Source organism: Enhydra lutris, unplaced genomic scaffold (assembly GCF_002288905.1).
Source record: "Enhydra lutris kenyoni isolate GAN:26980312 unplaced genomic scaffold, ASM228890v2 scaffoldscaffold32, whole genome shotgun sequence".
Lineage (NCBI taxonomy): Eukaryota > Metazoa > Chordata > Mammalia > Carnivora > Mustelidae > Enhydra > Enhydra lutris.
This window is the reverse complement of record NW_019154116.1, coordinates 8,752,177-8,773,917: the sequence shown is the minus strand read 5'-3', so window position 1 is coordinate 8,773,917 and position 21,741 is coordinate 8,752,177. Positions and strand designations below refer to the sequence as shown.

At 40.4% G+C, this 21,741-nt stretch overlaps 1 protein-coding gene across 1 annotated transcript in view; it reads left to right on the top strand.

Moving 5' to 3' along the window:
- Positions 1-21,741, top strand: part of LOC111153440 (catenin delta 2) — a 1,010,962-nt gene that overhangs the window by 877,125 nt on the left and 112,096 nt on the right. The window contains exon 15 of the mRNA XM_022512459.1: positions 9,083-9,256. Within this exon, the coding sequence (XP_022368167.1) occupies positions 9,083-9,256 (174 nt within the window). The remainder of the gene's footprint in view (positions 1-9,082; positions 9,257-21,741) is intronic.

Here is a 21,741-nt window from a genome sequence, read left to right as displayed (position 1 = left end):
GATTGGAGAGAATTATATATTACAAAGTGAAATGAAGAAAAATAACAGAAAAGCAAGAATATATATATAGAGAGCGATAGATAGGATGTTGGTAAAACCTGGCCGATTTTGCCAAATGTGTGTCACATGCAAATATAAAATATGTATATTTTTATATATTTGTATCTGCATATATATGTATGTGTTTCTAGAGAAAGCACAGTAACATCAAAGAGCGAGGATAGTGATTCTCTTTGTATTTGGGTATTTACGAATTTTCTAATAGGCATTACATTTGTAATCTTTTCAAATACTATTTAGAAAGTAATATTCTAGAAAACAGGAACTGATTAAGTCAATGTTTCCTTATTCATTCTCTTCTCTTAAATTTAAGATGCCCAGAGAGAAGTATCCAAGAATGGAGCTCTGTAAGATGAGAGGTTGTCAAATCCACAACACATACTTCCTAGGACAGAGGAGCCAGAGGTTTTACCAGGAAGTCCAAGTGATAAAAAGCATAATTAGCTTAATGATTGCCTCTGGAGCTTGCAGTATCCCAGAAATTTATGTTGATTCTTACCTTTGGCATTGTTAATTCTATACCTGAGGAAAATGCTGTGAGACTATAAAGGTCAGATTTAGTTACAATAAAAAATCTCAGAGACTTTATCCTTTAGATTCTTAATTAGAATAATTCAAGAAAATACATGATACAAAGATAGGCTTCCTTTATGCTCTTAATTCAAGAAATGGTTGCTATTAGGGCACCTGGGTAGCTCAGGTGGTTAAGCATCCAACTCTTGATTTCAGCTCAGGTCATGATCTCAGGGTTGTGAGATCGAGCCCAACATGGGGTTCTATGCTCAGTGAGGAGTCTGCTTGTCCCTCTCCCTCCCTCCTCATGTGGGCTCTCTCTCTCTCAAATAAATATATAAAATATTTTTTTTAAAGAAAGAAATGGTTGCTATCAAATCATCCTAGGACCATCTGACTGTGAGCCCCCAAGTGTAGAAGTATTTAACATTTCTGGGCATCGTATTCTGATCCAAAATGGCTTTGCAAATTTATTAATTTCTGACTGTGTTCAGTGCCTGTTGCCAAATTATAGGAAATTGCTGGTCTCTCTGGCCCTTTTCAAGCTGACCGCACCCCCACCCCACCAAACCATCTACACTTCACATGCCAAGAGGCACATCTCACCTGTAGGGTCTCCACTGCCTTCTAGCAGGGCTCCGTGCCAGGCACTGGGCACAGCAGGGATGGGGACAGCATTACGAAGATTGGAGTCCAGGGAAATGCAAGTAGACAAAATTGCTACATTTACTTTTCCACCTTTTGTAGAAATAAGCATCTTTTGTTTCTCAATTTGGCATATGGCCAAGGTTCCTGGGATGATATCCTGGGATTGGTGGTACTCAAAGTGGATTCAGGGTCAAGAACACTGCTGGCTGCTGGCCAGAGCAGACCCGAGCCTTCAAGACCCGCTCAGTGTGAACTTGACAGTGCAGAGGAACTGCTGAGAAAAAAGAAAAAACAAAGCAAGACAAGTAAGATGTCCTAGAACCTAGAACTTCTCTTTTCTGCTCGAGTATCGCTTCTGAATATTTTAGTTCATGTGGATATATGTGTATCCACGTGGGTGAGGACATAAACCTGTCAGAATTCGAAGATGACTCTGACCTGGTATTTTTGTATGGTCGACTTTGGCTCCCCTGATAATCTTTGTTTCACAGTTTAGTGAGTTGTGCTCAATTTAAGAGTAAGTATTATTGCTGTTTCCATGTCTTGCTTACATTGTGGTTGCCAAACGCATGGAACAGCAGGAAGTTCCATTTATCATATCACCATGATATTTTAGACGCAAAAGCATAGTAATGGGATTCTGCATAACACCTTAAATGCCCTCTTATTTTTTCCATGATAATGGACAAGTCTTGGCAGAACCTCCAGGGCTGTCCACCTGCATGCTTTCCTGGCCTCTCCTTTGTCCCACAGACCAGCCTCTGAGCTTTTGTACATGCTCTTCCTCTTTCTGGCCTTCTACTCCCTTCTTCTACTACTTGGAAGATAATCCTCTAAGACCAAATAAAACATCACCTCCATCCTTCCGAGACTTCTTCCAAGTAAAGAGTTACTCATCCTCTAACCGTTCACCTGGTTTTATTGAACTTCCCCTTTAGTGCTGATCTGCTCTAGTAGCTGACTCCCACGGAGAAGGGATCTGCTGAGGGGAGGGACTGGGTGAGTGTCGTTTCTGTCATTGACCTCTAGCCCAACACCCAGAATGAGCTATGCTGAGTGACACTTAGTTTTGGGTTCACAGCACCCTCTACCCCTTGCTGGGGAGGTGTTTCGAGTAGATGTCCACAGCTGTGACTTGTCCCAGCCTCGTCTGTTTCTTTCTTGATGACACTTTACCTCCGGGAGCCACTGGGGGCCCAGAATGTTCTGTAGACCTTCTCTCTTCCACTTGTGGTTCAAACTGTTACCCAGGTTCTCACGACAGTGCTGCACCTTATTATGTCAGTCAACTTCCTGCCTCTAGAGGGACCACCACACCTAACAAGCATTCTGTATCATGACAGTCATCTGAGGACTTGGGATTCACGTGCATCCAGGCGCGCCTCAAGGTTCTCCTGGAGAAGTAATCCTTCCGACTGTGCCTTGTTCTGAGGGTGTTAGCACATGACACCTAAATCGTTTTAGATGCCCCGAAATCCCATTGCCCGAAAGGTTTCCTGGGACTCCCAGAACTTTGTATCTGGTATCGCTTCTGCGTGAGCATCTTATGGATGCTGTTGGCCCAGAAACCAGACCCCGATACTCAACAGTGATCAGTATCCCAAGGCACACATGTGAATTTTCTTGCTGGTTTGAATCACACTGGAGATTAGAATTTTAAAGAAGTTTCTCCTTATTTTGGACAAAATGGATGTTAATTAGAAGCAAATATAAGCATGCATGTAAATGCACAAATATATAACATGTAAATTATATATGAGTAAAATAGCAATAAGCTGTAAGAGGAAAAGAATATGCAAACCTCTACCACCCCTCCTAGACAGAGCCACAATTGCGATTTGTACCAGGCAGATATCCTTTCCGATCTTCTCTCTCCATATTTATGTACAGCTTTGCTTAACCCTTCAAAGTACAGGTTGACTACATTGATCTGAATATGAATTAGGGTGCATGTCAGACAGCCAAACTCTTAGAGTTTCTAAGTGTCCTGAGAGTAGATAAGTGTCCTTCCCGCTAATGTGAAGGTCGATGCTACTGGCAACCCTGATCTGTGGTCTTTGGTGGCTCTAAGATCTATCGTATTCTCCTCTTTGGGATAATTCCTCCTTCTGATGGTCCGTGATGGTTTTTCACGTCCATCAACCAGGAGCAGCAAAGGCATAAAGAAGACAGGGTAAGGGGAAGTGTCCTTCTCCGCACCTTTCCCCTTCCCACCATGGTCTGTATGGGGTCATGTTAAAACCCAGAGTGCAAACGAGCACAGGAAGTGTAGCATATTTGTTGCCCCACCATGACCCCAGGGCGTTCTCTTAACTAAGGGAAAGGGGATGCAGTGGTATGCCTTGGGGTGCAGCAAGAGCTCTCTGTCCCTGGGAGGGGAAATCCTTTATTACTGAATTTATTGAAAGTCGTCTGCTTACGGTAATGAAAAGTTGGCTTTTAGTTATTTCACTGTTGGCAAATTCTCTGCCAACAGCGCAGCCCCTGATTACTTGCCCTCGGTGACTGCCCCCACCGCCCACCTTGGCACAGCACGGATGGGGAGAACAGATGTGGGCGTGACACCCTCTCGTCTCACTCTGCGTATTGTCATACAAGAGTTTATCCCATGACTCAGCATGACCTTTCTCCTTGCCAGCAAATTGTCGCTGGCAGAATGGAGAGAGGGCTGCCAGGAATCGCACTGTGGGGGTGTACCGTGATGTGTGAACCACTCCCTGACGATCAGAAAATGCGGTTGCTTTCCAGTTTTAACTAACGTAAACTGTAATAAACTTGTGTAGCTAAATCTTGCGCACACCCTTAATCGCTCTTCCAAGATAAATTCTTAAAAGTGAACTCTCGAGACCAAATGAATCTGGGGACGTAAGCCAAACTGTGTCTGAATCACGCCGAGTGGCGGTGACAGCTGATTCAATTTACCGTAATGGATGGATCTGCCCTTCATGGCATTCTTGGTGCTTTCTAAGTTCTCATTTCTTAATATCTTGGGTTGACTTTCTTCCAGTTTCCATTTTATTAGTAAGCATGCTTTTTCCTTCACTCCTTAATACCATTTCTTCACCAACCATCTGCTTATTTGAGCTGCTGCTCATTCCTCACGGCTGACCTCACTGTGCCTTCATGTCACCATATGCCAGGAGCTTGGTGACTCAAGACATGAGATTTCACGTCCTCCAAGCAGCAAGTCACACAAGCCCGCAAGGCCAGCCGTCTATGTTTATGCAGCAAATCTCCTTGGTCACTGTCCATGGATGAATGAGATTCTCCTGCACTGCACGTCTCCTCTGAAATACATCCTATCACCTAAAAATGCTGTTCTTCTACTTTGAGTGACTTTGCAGACTTAAAAACTCCAATGTAGGCTTCCCATTTACTTTCCTTATTGACATTTTACCATTCAGTGCTTCATGTCATTAATAAATACTCTGTGCCTGCGTGGCTGTGACGGTTTGCCATTCGACTCTTGATTTGGACGTAGGTCATGGTCTCAGGGTCATGGGATAGAGTCCCGCGTGGAGCTTTGCATTCAGTGGGGAGTTTCCTTGGGATTCTCTCTCTCCCTCTCCCTCTGCCCCACTTCCTCCTCTCTCTCTTTCTAGAAAAAATAAATAAATCTTAAAAAAAAATACTCTGTTTTATACTACTAGATCAGGGTTTCTCAGCCTTGTCACTCTTGACATTTTGAACTGAGTAAGTCTTAGTTGTGGGGGCTGTCCTGTGCATTGTAGGGTTTTATCAGCATTCCTTTACCCAGTAGATGCCAGTAGTACCCCTTCCCCCAGCTGTGACAGTCCACAATGTCTCAACATTGTCAGTTGTCCCCTTGGATGATAAAATCCTTTCCTGGAGAATCACTGTATTATACTGGCTTTTAGGGATGTATCACCAAAGATATAAACAAAACAAGACTACAGGATTACCTGAGGGGTGCATTGGCATGTCAAGGACAGAGCTCCTTTAAAACGTAGGTAATGGAAAAAATAAGTGAAAGGTAGGTCATGGGGACATTCCTGAACCAAGCTTTCTGAGATCTGGATGAGAAGTTATGAACAGAGAGAATTCTAGAGGGCTGTGAGTGGAGGTGCTCAAGGACCCTACGATGCCAAATTCACTTAGTGCTTACCGTGATTACTCCTTCATCTGCTCAGGCTGCCATAACAAAGCAGCACAGACTGGGAGGTTTAAACAACAGACATTTATTTCTCCCAGGTCTGGAGGCTGGAAGGCCAAGATGAAGGTGCTCACAGATTTGGTGTCTATGGAGAGCTGTCTTCCTGTTTTACAGATGACCTTGTCTTGCTGTGCCCTTACAAGATGGAAATTGAGAAAGCTCTGGTCCCTTCACTTCAAATTTTAGGATACATGTATCTCATATTTACATTTAAAATGGCGTATGTCTACTTTGCTGAAAAAGTTGCATATCCCATGACTTCTCATGGATCCTCACTCTAGAAGAAGCTTAGCACTAGAAATTTGCATGTGTGGAATTTTTACCAGCTAAGTCAGATCCTGATGTCACCTGCACCCTGTGGTCCCATTGATGTTGATTTTCCAGGCAATGTAGTGTTGGGCATGCTAACACTCTCTTCGAGAAGACTTCTGGTCTTTTTATGGGTGGTGAAAATCTATTTTTCATGGACAGTTGATAATTCTTTCCCTATTAACTCAACAAAAGTTGGAAATAATGTACCCAGATAAAGGCCAGATACATTGACTGGCTTTGAAATAACTCTTCGTCTCCAGTATTGACATACCAGGGTAGCATCCATGTTCTGAACTAACAGAGACTTCCCCTTTGAACTCCATTTCTAGGTGCCATCAAAGATTACCCGTATTCACATCAGTTTTCCTTTTATTTCCTTCAAGTTCTCTCTGTAGCCATTAAGAAAGGACCGTAGTGAAAGGTATTTAAGAGCTACATAGATCACATGTCAGAGCCGAAGAAAATTGTCTACTGATTCAACTAATTATCCTATTTTATTGGGCAGAAGTTAGGAAAGGAGAATAAGATGAAACCCAGCAAATGACACACAGCACTTCTTGCTGCTCTTCCAGTCAGCCCTCACGTTCTGCGATGAGCGTGCAAATACCGCTTCTGCCCGACTCCTGCAGTTAAGGGAGCTCACCCTGCAGGAGACGGAAATGTCATCCCTGTTGAGTTCTAAGTGCATAGTCTGATTTTTCTGAATATTATCACATCTTTATATGAAAGCCATAGCTTTAAAGTCTTGAGATGATAATATAAACAATGGAAAAAAAACCCACATGAAATAATTTCCCATTTCCAGGGCGCCTGGGTGGCTGAGTCGGTTATGCATCTGCCTTCAGCTCAGGTCGTGATCTCAGGGTCCTGGGATGGAGCCTCGCATGGGGCTCCCAGCTCAGCGGGGAGTCTGTTTCTCCCTCTGCCCCTCCCCCTGCTCGTGCGCACATGCGCACGCACTCTCGCTCACTCTCTCTCTCTCAAATAAATAAGTGTAAAATCTTAAGGAAAAAAAAAAGAAAGAATTTACCATCTCCTGTTGTGCCAGCAGAAAGATTCAACACCCAAGCTGGTTTCCCTGGCCAAGCCAGTGTTGCCTTGCTTTATCCAGGGTAGTGAGCCCAGCTCCACACATGAGCAGGGAGCCACATGACAACACCGTTCATATCCCATTCTGTTATTTTCTGTATCTAAAAGAGACCCGCTGGTTTCATGCTTGCGCAGGTGCAAAGGCATTTCAGAATGGTTTGAAGTGGCTTGGGCTCAAAGAACAAGCAGATTCCTCCACCTTGAGTGTCCTTGTTACAGAGTTAAAATTGAGGGACACTCTCATAGAAAATGACCTTTCGTGGGATGTCCAACCTCCATCCATAGGATATTCATCTCTGAGCTTTGGCCTTAAGTTGTATCATAAATTAGAAAAAGAAGACGTGAGTTTTTAGTTTTTCTCATGGAAAATAATGAATATAATGAATATATAATATATATATATAATGAATATATATAATATATATAATGAATAATGAAAATAATGACTTGTGATAGTTAAATAACTTTACATTTTCATCATCAACTCTTCCATTTTTATGTTACAAAGATATGAAATAAACTATAGTCCAGTAAAATTTTCAGAACCAAGAAACACAGATTTTGAAATATAGCTGTGATTTTTGTATTTATACACAAACACACTCATGCACGTGTATGTACCTACACGAATACCTGTAGGAAAGTTTAGTATATGTCATTTAGACTATATCTTAAGTAACCATTAATAAATACAAATAAGCAGTTAAATAACTTGATGCTCACGCCCTGAAATTATTAAGGATTATTTTGTGTTACTATGATTTTTCTCAGCAGTGAATGTTGGAGTATTTTTTCTGAACATATAGTTTACTTCATTTCTACCCTCATTATATTTGTTGGCTCCATTTTTCCCAAAAGACAAAGACTATATGTGATCAAAGATCAGACTCACTATTTTTTTAAAGATTTTATTAATTTATTTGACAGAGAGAGACATAGTGAGAGAGGGAACACAAGCAAGGGAGTGGGAGAGGGAGAAGCAGGCTTGTCACCAAGCAGGGAGCCCCATGCGGGGCTCTGTCTGGGGACCCTGGGATCACGACCTGAGCCAAAGGCAGATGCTTAACAACTGAGCCACCCAGGTGCCCCAAGAATCACTATTTTTAAGTAGATCAGAATCACAACATTTTATTTTATTTTTGTAAAGATTTTATTTATTTATTTGACACAGAAAGAGAGAGATCACAAGTAGGCAGAGAGGCAGGCAGAGAAAGAGGGGGAAGCAGGCTCCCCGCTGAGCAGAGAGCCCGATGCGGGGCTCGATCCCAGGACCCTGAGATCATGACCTGAGCCGAAGGCAGAGGCTTAACCCACTGAGCCACCCAGGCGCCCCCAGAATCACAACATTTAAAAAAATAAAAGTGTAACAAAATTTGAAATGTAGAAAAAACGAAAGACATAACCATTTTGTTAAGAAGATTTTCTGGTCATACATGCTTCCGTGGTGCATTTTACGTGGTATAAAGCCCACACCCCTCACTACTCTGCATCCTGCTTTATTCATTTCACTTTTTATCATAAGTATTTGTCCGCGTTGCTACAGCATAGTCTTCATAACTATCGTTTTAATGGTTTACTGATGCTCCCTTGCTCAATAAGCGATAGTTTTTAAATTATTGGCATTAATTTTTAATTCACGTTCTCCTATTATTCATTAGATCCAATTCAGAGCAAACCGAACTATTAGAACTGCTGTAAGATCTAATTTGTATTCAGCTAGGTCAATGCATCTAATAAACCATAGCAATTTTCTCTTCTGTGTCCATTCTGACAACCGTTTGATGCCTGTAATGCAATGAGAGAATTCAAAAGCAAACAAATAGGTATTTTATAAGTTATATAAGAATTTACCAGTTGGTATTTAGGCTTAAGAAGTGAGGGTGTTTGATTATTAATGTGTACCGTGTTATGCTAGTAGTATGCTAACTGTAAGATACGTTGCCTTGTTCTTTAACGCTCTCCATTCTGCCCACCCAAATTAACATATTTCTTCTTCCTTTTATAGAAATGTGCTGGCACCATTCTTAGATAACTTATGCATTTATTCTACTGTCAATTACAGTTACTTATGTACACGCTCTACCACATTCCACGTTCCATCATAGGCTCTGGGTGGGCAGGCGTGGATGTCCTGTTTTGGGTCTAGTAAGGCTTTACCCTATCTGCCATAGATGTTCACCAAATGTTATGACACCCTGCTTTTGTTTTTGTCTACATTTACAGAAGACAAAGTTGGGAAGTGTAACGATGTTAAAGGTGTTTACTCTCTTATTTTTCTTCCACCAGTGGGATGGAGTAGGACCTCTTCCAGACTGTGCAGAACCACCAAAAGGGATCCAGATGCTGTGGCACCCATCAATAGTCAAACCCTACCTCACACTGCTCTCTGAGTGCTCAAACGCAGACACGCTGGAAGGGGCAGCAGGCGCCCTGCAGAACTTGGCTGCAGGGAGCTGGAAGGTATGACTAGTTCATTACCATAAAGAAGAGATCTGGAGTTATGAGCACGTCCTTAGAAAGGATTAGATGTCCAGTTCTGAGATGTGCAATTCCAATACAGGCTTTGAGAATGTTAGGGAAAGACCAGTTACGTTGGACTCTTGGACATAGAAAGGTATCCCTTTTAAAAATTCTCAAGGGCTCAGGGGTCCTTGAAAATCACTACAAAATATAGATGGATAGATGTAAGTATAGTCATTGAAAATGCTGTGATATGCTTTCCATTCTAGGCATGTAACTGAGCTCTTTTGTTTTCAGGGGAGATTGTGACATGTTGATGCTTTTCAAAGCTCTATTGTTGACTGTTAGGGGAGCTAATACCCAAGCATTTTGTATCAAAACCCATGTGAATCCCTATAATGTTGTAGTTGGTCCTGTCCTCAAAGGAAAAGAACCCAAATGTACAATGGGGAAGGAGATTAGGAGGGCCTTTTTCTCTGAATTCTTATAAACACAGGCTATCCCTGATTGGTTTTAACAGAAAATTTCCATGACCTTCATTTTGGGTAGAAAAGGATTCACCCTAGCAAAGAATTCTTGAGTTTGGTCACTCGCCATTACATGAGCTAACTTGTTTTACCACATAAAAAAGTGTAACCATCTAGAATTAGGGCATATGAGGAAAATATCAAGAAAGGAAATTATCAAAGGGCCCCTGCCATCCATTTTTCACTCATTTAATTCAAAGCCTGGGGTTTAAGATATACATAAATCACTATCTAGAGTTCACTTTCTTCAAAACAATGTTAATAAGACACATGGCTGCGGAGAATTCTCAGCCTAGGACCATAGGCACCGCACATACTGCCCTCAGCATTGTCACGCAATTGTATCCTCCCTTCTTGTTAGAGCTTCCAACATCTGCCTTCATGTAGCCTCTCACTTATCATTCTGTTTCCACTGCTATGGTCTCAGCTACAGAACTGCCTTCTTTCTCACCTGGGACATCACAGCTCTTGGGGGCCAGCCCTTAACAACCCTTCCCAGGAGCTGGCTGCTGATGTATGTGTGGACCCATTCCTTCTTTTGAGAGTCTTAGGAATGAATGTCATTGTCCCTTTCCTGTCTGCCCATAGGTGTCCCTGATGTTGTCCTGAAAGAATTCAGGTTGGGTTAGCCTTGAAGGGAAGGTATCTCTTGCTCTCAATTGGAGAAAAGCTTCAAAAGGAGAATCACATCAGGCAGAATTCCAGAATAGGGCCTTGCAAGACAAGGAGAAAGATAATAATGGAAATCACTTCCTTGAACTAACCCTTAGATCTTCTCTCCCTCTAAATTTAAGAGGCTTTGATGCAAATCACAATTCAAACCTAGTCTCTGCCTTTTCCGATCCCTGTGACCCTGAGCAAATTATAGCACTTCATTGTCTCAGATGGGTCCTCTTTAGACAGAAAAGACTGTGGCCGCCTCTTGTCACAGCTTGCAGATCAGTCATGGCACTAGATGCAAAGATGGAAGCAGGATGCCATAGGCCATTGGATTGTCATTAAGTTGGGCCAAGAGTTTTATCAACCTTACTCTATAAGAAGCATTCACCATCCTAATAACCCTAGAAAAGTGAGATAGTCCTCAGGCAGGGCAAGGGGTTGTTAAAGAATATTTGTGTATAGTTACATATATGTGTGTGTGTATGTATATATAAGTTATATGTATATTTTTTTATTTACATAAGAGTTTTCTTATCAAAACACAATACACAAGCATGAGTAATAGTCACATTATCGTCATTTATTGTATACGTTATTAACATGCCATGTTAAATGGTAAGGAAATATATGAAAAGGGAAGATAGATAATCCATAGGGATGATTTAAGAAGGTTATCATTAAGCCAAATCATTATAATTTTTTTAAAAAATTGTTTATAAATTGATAAATGGTTATAATTTTTTAAAGACTGAAAATAACTTGTACAAAAACCAAACAGAGAAATCCTTCCTTTAAAAAAAAATTTTTATTTAAGAAAAAATCTTGAATGATTGAAAGATAGATTTGGGCACAAAACAGCACCAAGTTTCATGTGGACAGTGCTATCATTTGAAATCTAGAGTACTAAGAATGTATTTTTATAGCGACTGTTGAAATTTAGTGGCTTTTTTTTGTGTGTGTGTGTCCTTAACTTTTTATGACCCAAACAGAAGGGAAGGTAAGGTAAAAGACCGGAATTTTACATGGAAGCAGCTTTTTATAGACCTCATCATCTGAAACAATAACTTTTCTTTATAGGAAGGTCATGCAAACTCTTCTTGCAACAAACTGACTAGTAAACTAGATCTTCATAATGGTCTTAAATACTTTTTAAACTTTAAGAGACTCATTACTTGGTTTATGAGCATCAGAAAAACATAATGGTATTATGGCAGAAGCAAAGTAATGTATTTTTTTCATGGCCAACGTGGACTTCAGTTACTTTTTTCCCCCATGTACAGTACAATTATTTTGTTTGTCACAGAATCTTAAAACGATTGGATATAGTAGTTTGAAGATTTCCAAAATGTGAGTGAATGCTCTTTCAAAAACCACTTATGGGTTATTTCTGTTGTAATTCAACTTAGTGAAAACTTAGGGTTTGAACTATAGAAATATATCTGTATTTATTATCAAGTCAGATATATTAGGTATCTTTGTACAGTCCAATATCCGCTAAAATGTGACCAGTTTCAAAGGACCTATTCTTGTGCCCATTTACTTTTGAAATAAGATAGAATAAAGGGACATTTGGATATTAAGCTGTTAATATTTAATGAGGTAACATGATAGCAACATAGATGTAGTGTAGAAGGAAACAGAATCTCTGGCCATGTGGCCAATATGAATAAAAAATAAGGGAACTGGGAAATTTGAGACTAGAGTCAGGGCAACAGCCTTGAGAAGGACAATGAATTTAGTGTAGCTTAGCAGTTGGAGTATCCCATAGATGTGAACCACAGGGTATCAGTGGAATGCAACAAATAAAAGTAGAAATCATAGTTTGACAGTTGTCTTTGTTTTAGCTAATGGTGTGATGTAAAACATAAGGTTTAAATAAAAAGAAACAAGTTTTAAAAGAGTATGGTGAAAACGAGTCCTGAAGCATGATCCCTAATGTGTTAGGAATTGGGTCAGAATAAACACAGAGGTTATCTGAGGACCCCGCCCAATCAGCAGGCTTCTAGAGACAACACACCAAGTTGGACATGATGACCAACCTGAAGCAGGACATGGATGGGCCAAACCTAAGAAAGAAGAAATGGAGAGAATCCAGGTCATAACCAAGTCATTGACCCTAATCACACATGACTTAGTGATGTCTTCCCCACAAGACCCCAGTAAGTAGTCCTGATAGCAAGGACTGCACTTTTACCATAAATGCCATATGCGTCCAAACTGACTACAGAATAAACCTGGTTTGTGGCATTACTTTCATCATTGTCATCGAATAATCTGATTTCCAAAGCTGTGAGTTCTAGAACTCCATTCTGAAGCTGTAGAAATAGCTACACCTGAGGGACTCCTACTTCTAGCAAGATGCCAAGATGGAGGAACAAGGTCCAGATTTTCCTCCCTTTATGGCAGAATAATAACAATAAAATAACCTAGGGAAATATAACCATGGTTTTTAAGACACCAAGCATGAGTCAGTAAAGGACAATTGTCTCTGATCATTGGAAACAATTATCCTCAGCAAGGATGAGCCCTCTGATTGCCCCAGCTCACTACCTTGAGCCAGTTTGCCCACCATGGCACCAGGACTGGAAACCCCAGAGGAGTTTGGCAGACTCTGAGCTAAGGAGATTGGGCTGGGAAGCTGGGGAGATGAAGGTGACTGGAGTTCATATGACAGAATACCAGAGATGAGAAAACCACACACAGAGAGAAGCCTAGAGATCTGCAGAGTATCCCCCTCAAATATTCTGCAGGGAACTCTTGGATGCATGCATGTGAGGGAAACACCACCTCTTGGATGCATGCATGTGAGGGAAATGCCCACGCCTGAAGAAAGAGCCTCCTGCAGTTAGAGAGAATGAAACTTGGCATTCATGTAGGGATGGGTATAGTGTGCCTTCCTGAGAACCAGATAGGGAATCCTCGTAATTCATGGGCCCCTGGGTAGAGTGCTCAGGAGGGTCTTGTCTCCCAGTACTGAGCATATAATTAGCCTTGGACTAAATATGATCCAGTCTTTTCTATCAAATCTTAGAAGTAGGATCCAAAAATAGCAATCGTTTCCAAGTAAATTAACCAAAGCTTAAAAATGTCTAAAGGAATACAAAAAATATGCAGCACCCAACAGATTAAAATTAAGAATGTCTGGCATCTACTTGAAAATAACCTCAGAAGCCAATAGAGAAGATAATGTAATTCATAATGAGGAGAAAAATTAATCATTTTGGAATCAACTCAGAACTGACACAGATATTAACATTAGCAGAGAAGCAGTTGCTGTAACTGTATTTCTTATGCTCAAAAAGTTAATTAGAACATGGAAAATAAGTAAGAATCAAATAAAACTTCTGGAGTTATAAATACAATGTCTGAAATGAAAAACACATGGGATAAGATTAGTGGCAGGTTAGACATTGCAGAAGAAAAGATTAATGAACTCAATAGAAACTGCCCAAAACAAAACACAGAAAAAAAAGAAGAAACCTCAAATCATCAGTGACCTCAACTGATCACGTCAGGTGGCCTGATATATGTGTAATTGAAATCCCCAAAAGAAAGGAGAGAGAAAGGAGAAAGAGAACAGAAAAAAATATTTGGAGTATTAATAGTTGAAAAATTCCCAAATGTAATGAAAACCTTAAACTCACAGATCCAAGCAGGGCAGCTCAAGGAAACCCAAGTGGAAGAAGCATGAAGAAGCTTCTCTAAGGTATATCTTAGTCAAAGTGCTCAAAATCAGTAGTAAAGGGAGCATCCTAAAATCAGCCAGAGAATAATATTGTATGTCAAGTGTACTAAGAAACATTGTGTGTGTGTGTGTGTATATATATATATATACACACACATATGTATAAAAGGAGCTAGAGGGGAAAAGACTTGTACATACAAAGAGAAGAGTGACAGCTGATTTCTCATAATAATCAGCTATGCCAGTGAGAAGACAGGGAGGCAACATATGGAATCTGCTGGGCCCCATTACATATAAAGGTGATTCTGGGTTGGTGTTTAGAAGGTGCAGCTTGTTCTTAAAAGAACCCCGGGGCACATATTAGACCTACAGCAGTTGTAAAACGATCAGTAAAAACAATCACCATTTGAGCTCAGGTTAAGTCATGGGGCTAATCTGGGAACTGGCATTATTAATTACCTGAGCAGTTGGGGCAGAGGGGATTCGAACATAAATACTTCAGATTAACTGTCCCAGCATGATCAGAAGTGTGGGGCTCAGGATATGCCACTCAGTGTTCTCTTCTTCTAGTCCTGAGGACAAGCAAGTGTTCATAGTCTCTGCATCAAGTTATAACCCCACAGACAGGGACCACAAGATTCAAGGATTAGTTTGGCTTTAGAAGAGACTAGTTAAGGAGCATGTGATCATTTCCAGCCCTAACAGCATTTTTGTAGAAGTGGTTAGAACTTGTGGCCCTATGAAAAATCTCAGTGGCTTTGATCCTTTTTATATAGTTCATTTCAGTGGAGAATGCTGTTCTTAAATAATAAGCATGGATTCTAGAAATCAACCTGATATTATCCTTCATCACTTAAACATGCTTTCATCTCCAACTATGAGCTGTTAGCTGGAAGACAATTGCCATAAGAAGCTGAGTTTGACTTGGTACCTTCCCCCTAACACCTTCCAGTACAAAAACATGAAAGCAAAAGGTTCAAAAACCATTATTGATGCTATGATAAGAATACATACACAAGGGTGTATGTATAATGCTAATGGCTATAGCAAAGAGAACCTAAATATGTAAGGACTAAAACAAAATAGAAGACAGAAGTTATTTTCTCTAATGTAACAGGTGAGGGCAGGTGTGTGAGGAGGGAAGCTCCCCTCCATGAATTAATTCACCTACTTTCATGGCTGTTCTGCCATCTTTAACTTTGACTTCCAAGGCTACACTTGTGGTCATCATCTACCAGCAGGAAGCAGAAAAAGAACACAAATTCACAACCAGAAATATTCTCTTATGAGAGTCAAGGTCACACCTCTCTCATTATCTGGGCTTAGCTCTTAGCCTCCAGCAGACAGATACACTCGTACACCACTGACAATTGGTGTTGAGACAATTGTCAACAATTCTCAGGCATTAGGTAGTCTGAATCCAAATTCAAGAAAAGCAAAATTCTCCATTGTCAAGGGACAGAGATTTGCTAATATATTCAATTTATGTTACAAAATAAAACACTTAATATCCTAGTAAAAACTAATGGTACTCCCATTACCTTACTACCCAGGGCTTCAACAAAAGCTATGCCTGTATTTGCAAAAGTGTTTATATCAGCATGGTCCCCCCAGGTTATCATCCCCAGAATGACATGTTTTCTGGCTCCAAAGGAAAAATATGAGATGTTAACTCCCTCTCCCCATGAGGTACCATAATTAAAAAGAAAAAAGGGAGGGATATATTAAAGGGATATATTAAAGAAAAGACTTTCTGAGTTGGGGTCTAATAAGTGAGGGTGAAAAACAATTAAATTACTTTTATTTTCTGACATTGAATAAAAAATCGAGTCCACCCTGCTTGCATTTTTCATCAATCCTCCTCATTATTGAAAAAGCAGGGTTGTAGACAGTTTCATTTGAACCCCCATTCTTGTTTATCTCCCCTCATCCATGGGATGTTTACATAGCCTTCTCATACAGGAGTCTCAGAATAAGATCTGTGGCATCCTTTCTCTCAGACATGCCATTCTGTTTCCCAGAAGGCATTTCTAAATGCCATTTGCACACAGTGAAGTCATATTTGATAACATTTACCAAAACAAAACAAAACAAAAACCACCTTTCTGTTTTCGGAAAAGTTCATTCTTAAAGGTCCATTTTTTCATTGAGAATCACTGATCCTTGAGATAGTTTGAGAATTAGGATTTGAGAGTTAGAGAGTGTTCATGTTGTGGTTTGTTGAATGAATGCTTCTCCCACATCACTTTTACGTGAGCTTGACCTTCTTGTTCCTACGACAAAAGTATATTTAAATGCTTTCCCCCCCCAGGAAGTTCTCTTGCCTGGCCATTTATATTTTCAGCATTGCATAGACAATTGCAATAAAATTCAGTTTTTGCACTAATCTGACTTACATTTTCAAAACACAAACACAAACAAAAAATAAAACACAAAGAAACAAAACACAAAATAGCTGCCATTACTGTCACTAAAAATTTTACTTACTAAAATGATTTACTTGGTGCAACAACACAAGGGAGTTCTTCCCTAGTCCTCCTCATGACAGATATAACTTTTTAAAAGGGATTTTGAAAACAAAAATATATAATCCTGTAACAGATAAAATACATAAACAGCAGAAACCTAAGTCCTACGTTCATCACAACAGAACCAAGCACGTGAAGGGCCTTGTGGTAAAGTTGCCCAGTTGCTTCATAAATCCAACCACAGCCCTAGATGAACACAGTAGTTCAGATAAAGATCCACGCTAGAGAGAATAAAGTGAGGCGTGCAGCAAAAGCCACACCATTTCTGAATATCTCGAACATTCTTATTATAGTAAACTGACAGTTAAAATGAGATTGAATAAGTAAAACTTTTTTGGTACTTTCTGCCCTCTTACCATGAGAATGCTACGCCATGGTAAATAACATGGTATCATAAACGAGTTCAGAAACAAATTTCAAAATCCTGTGTAATCTGTGTGAAACTCATTGCAATGTTTTCCTCATTTTACAGCTGTAGGATTTTAGCACATTGTGGTCCTGTGACACTACAGAATGCTAAAATGCTTCTGAAAGGTAAAATTACGTTTGGAAGAGTTTAGTTTGAAAATATGAGGCTTTTTAGCTAATCAAAAGAAAAAGTGGAGAATTCAATGGGACAACAGTCAAGCAACAGAGAACCACTTAATCTCAGACTATCCTCCTAAAGCAGGAGACCTTGTAAGATATTAATCAAAAGTATTAATATTTAATATGAATAAAGGTGTTAATCAACAAATTCAGAAGTTTAGCACTATCATGGGTTCAGCCACTAAATATAATATTTAGTACTGAAAAAAGAACACTATCCCTAGTCATTTAGCAAATTATTGAGATTTTAAGAGGGAGAAGCTTGTTACATTATAGTGTTGATCTCCTTTTAGGAACGTAAATCAGCCTTAACCAAATCAGCTTAAGCAAGGCAGAAATTTTTTTCCTGTTTATGGATGGGCTGGGAATTTAAAAAGTGAAGTTCCAGGGGTACCTGTGTGGCTCATTCAATTAAGAGTCTGACTTGTGGTTTCAGCTCAGGTCATGGTCTCAGGGTCATGAGACTGAGTCCCATGTTGGGCTCTGTGCTCAGCAGGGAGTCTGTTTGAAATTCTCTCTCTCCTTCCCCCTCTGTCTCTTCCTCCAACATGCATGTGCTCTCTCTCTCTCTCTCAAACAAATAAAATAAACAAGTAAATAAATAAATAAATAAAATCTTTAAAAATGAAGCTCCTGAGAATCCACATTGGATTGACCGAGTCTGAAAGGGTTAGAAAGTGTTGACTTCACTTTATTACCAAACTCTCTGTATGGACAACAAGGAACATTATTATATAGAAATTCATGTAACTTTATTTTGGGTTAATTTCTGAGCTCTCATTTTGTCCAATGCAAAAAGGGAAAAGAAGAAAACAAACTCTAGACATTTCTAGGTAAACTGAACAGTATGCAGCTATTTCTCAGTCTCTTCAGGCTTACACTGGGCTGTATTGATGTTTATCAGGTTTCATCCACTCCTGTCCCCTGTAGTTGATGCTAAACTTGGAGTGGGGGCATGTTTGCAGGCATATTCCTTCAGGGACAGGGATTGGGTGTCCATTTCTCAGTGTGGAGCTATCTCTTGTCCTAAGCCACCTCTCATCCAGGACAAATTTCCTTGTCCTGTTGGGGTCTCAGATGGGATATAATGACAGGTAATGGGGCTGTCTCTGGTCCAACGTGCTCTCCTGGCCCACACTTGCCCCTCCAACTATTAAGCTTCCCTGAGATGCAGCCACATCCACTCCTTAACCCTGGCAGGCACTGTCCACACCTTTCACATGGAGTACCTGGGTGGTTCAGTTGGTTGAGCATCCAACTCTTGATGTCTGCTCACATGATGATCTCAAGGTGGTGAGATCAAGCGCTCTGTCAGGCTCTGTGCTCAGCAATGGAGTCTTCTTGAGACTGTCTCTTTCACTTTCCCTCTGCCCTTTCCCCTGCTCACACTCTCTAAATCAATCAATCAATCAATCAATCAAATTGTAAAAAAAAAAAAAAAAACAGAAAAACTCAGCATTCACTGTTTTGTGCTCTGTCCCATCCTGACAACAGCAGTTGTCATTGGACCAGACAATGGTGGAGCCTTTCTCCAGGAAGAGCTATGAGCAAGGAGGAGGAGGAACAGCTTTTAGTGGCTTGAACTGCTGTCCCATTACATGTGTAAAAGCGATCCTTTCCTGACACAAACAAGGCCTTTCTCTTTGTAATTCCAGTTATAGACAACTTCTTTTTTTGGTCTGCTAAATTGGGGCAAGCTGTTTCTCAAGGCTAGGTTGAAATGTCCAGGAGCTCCACTGACAGCACTTCAAGGCTCTTTAACCTAGGAGTTTCGAGGTGTGCCCAATCAGTTTTTGCAAGTCCAAAGTAATAACATCAATTATTAAGCCAAAATTAATGGGTGCATTTGTAAGGATTATATCAACTATGAGTGCAGATGTGTATAACTTATACTGCTTTTCTGAGAAGCAGATGAGAATGATGGTCAAGCACACCAAGTCTGGGACAGTGCCCTCTAGGTTTGAGACCTCACTGAGCATCTACAGGCTGTGAAGTCTCATTGTGGCTCCCTTTCCTCTGTAATGGATAGAAGGAACTGGAGTGCCTACCACATAGGGTTGAGATGGGAAGTAAGTGAGTTAAATCATACAGAGTCATTAGAACAGTACCTGACAATTGCTTATAATGTCACGTTTGTTTTTGCTTAAATATTCTGAGGGCTCAAAATTCTCCTGAGATCATCACTAGGAAAACATGTCACTGGGAACAATTTGAAATATGTCTGTGTTCTTTTTTCCTGGACAAGATCCTCTTCCTTTTCTTCTTCCTCCTCCTCCATCTTTCCTTTGTCATTCTTCTCCTCCCCTTCCTCCTTTTCTTCCTTCCCCTCTTCCTTCTTCTCTTTCTGAATCACAAAACATCCTCTCTTCATCTCATGGACCATTTTTCTTAGAGTTATCCTGGTCCACACCCTTCCCTCTAGAGCAGTGTGCTCAGTGCATAATGTTCTCATTCCACTTACAGAAAGTTAAGGTTCCATCCAGAAATTTCCACCTCAACCACAATGAGTTATGATACATTTTTCTCTCTTGTTCAGCTATTTTTATGCCAGTGATACTCCTACTTTTGTTTCTATTGCAAAACTCTTGGCAACCCATATATCTTTCTACCACCACCAAGACTGCCATGCTTTCCAAGGCAGATCACTACCCTTCTGGAAAACCTGTATATGAGCTTTGTGTTTCTGTATTCAATGCACCTATGAAACAGCCCCCATTTCCTGAATACCTTTTTCTCTCTCAGCCCCTGTAGGCTTTTACTCCTTCTTGCTAGATTTCATATAAGTTACATGCATGGGTTACACATGATCTACTCCAAGACTACTTAGAAACCATCACTGTTACATAGATTTGCATGTCAAGAAAACTTGTGGAAACTTGCAACATGTTTTGTGTGAAATGTAAATAATTTATTCTGAGTTGTCTCAAATTGAGCCAATATTGGGAATTTTCCATATACAGTTGAGTCTTGAACAATATGAGTTTGAACTGTGTAGGCCCACTTAGTCATAAATTTTTTTCAACAAATACAGCAGTACTCTAAATGTGTTTTCTCTTCCTTATGGCTTCCTAAATAACATTCTCTTTTCTTTAGCTCACTTTATAAGAAGAATATAGTATAAATACATAGGACATACAAAATATGTTTTAATCTATTGTTTACATTATTGGTAAGGTTACAGGTCAACAGCAGGCTATTAGTTGTGAAATTTGGGGGGAGTCAAAAGTTTTATGCAAATTTTTTGACCACACAGGGGGTCAGTGTCCCTAATTCGTGTGTTGCTCAAGAGTCAGTGCTACCTGCAAACCCAAAGAACTAAACGTTTCAAAACAAGAGTTACTGTCTGTGTATCACTAACGTAAGATCACATACGTTATCTGATTATCTCTTTCCCCTTAGGGAGAACATACCATCTAACATACCTTAGGGAGAACATGACCATTTCTGCATTCCAAAAAGGCATATCCATACTTCATACACATTTTCAGCCATACACAGACATTTTTTGTTACCCTAAAATCACTTCCCAGAAAGCTAAAGGATTGTCACTATTTTCCAAACACCAAGTCATCTTTCCAACCAACTTGGGAGGGATATAATAGCCAAACTTCTAAGAAGATAAATTCAGAGCCTCCCTTTCTTGGCTCATTTCAAATATGGCCAGGTTCCCCTCTGTCTACATTTGGAAGAATGGTGGGGAGGACAAGGCAACGTCTGGGAGACTGAGCACAGAGGTAGAGGTGAGAGAGAGGTGACGGCAAAGGAGGGAGTATCCTTACCATCATAAAGAGAAGCAGGTGTGGAGTAACAAGCCCAGAATCAATCTACCCTGTGGGCAGATTATTAACATGCTTGTTTATAGATTTCCTCATCTGTAAAATAAGACTACTAACGCCAAAATCCCCAGGCCTTGTGGGACTAGACGACATCCCTGATGTATAAGCCAACATCCCCAGCCTAGAGTAGGGTGCTACTACAAAAGAGGTCCCCTGAGGGCTTATGATTCAGCCTGCTCAAGTTACCAAGAATGTTCCCTGTGGTCTCTTAAAAGGTCCTGACTATCTCCCCAGCATTAAAGTTTATGTTTGGTGTTCATCTTGCAATATGTAGACACTGACCCTACATCTGATTTCCATTCGCTTCCCTTCTTAGTTTTAGGGAAGAGAACCAACCATAAGTGGGCTGCACAAGCTCAGGTTTCTACTCTTTTCCATGCACTGGAGACAAGAAGGTTCAGAGTTAGTGGAGGAAGTGGATGAAAATCATATCTCAGCATGTCAAATTGCAAGTGAAATTTCCAATGACACTAAAAGAGGTTTTGTACCATTTTCATGAAGGTCCTTCTTCCCGCAGAGAGGGTATCCCATCCAGACACCCAAATTCCAATAAGCGGCTTCCAAACCTCGAAGTTTCCATGTCTAGGACTTTCTGACTATGGATTTCTTTGCTCCCTGAGAGAGGGGCTGGGAAATGGTTCCTGGCAAGCAGGACTTGCTT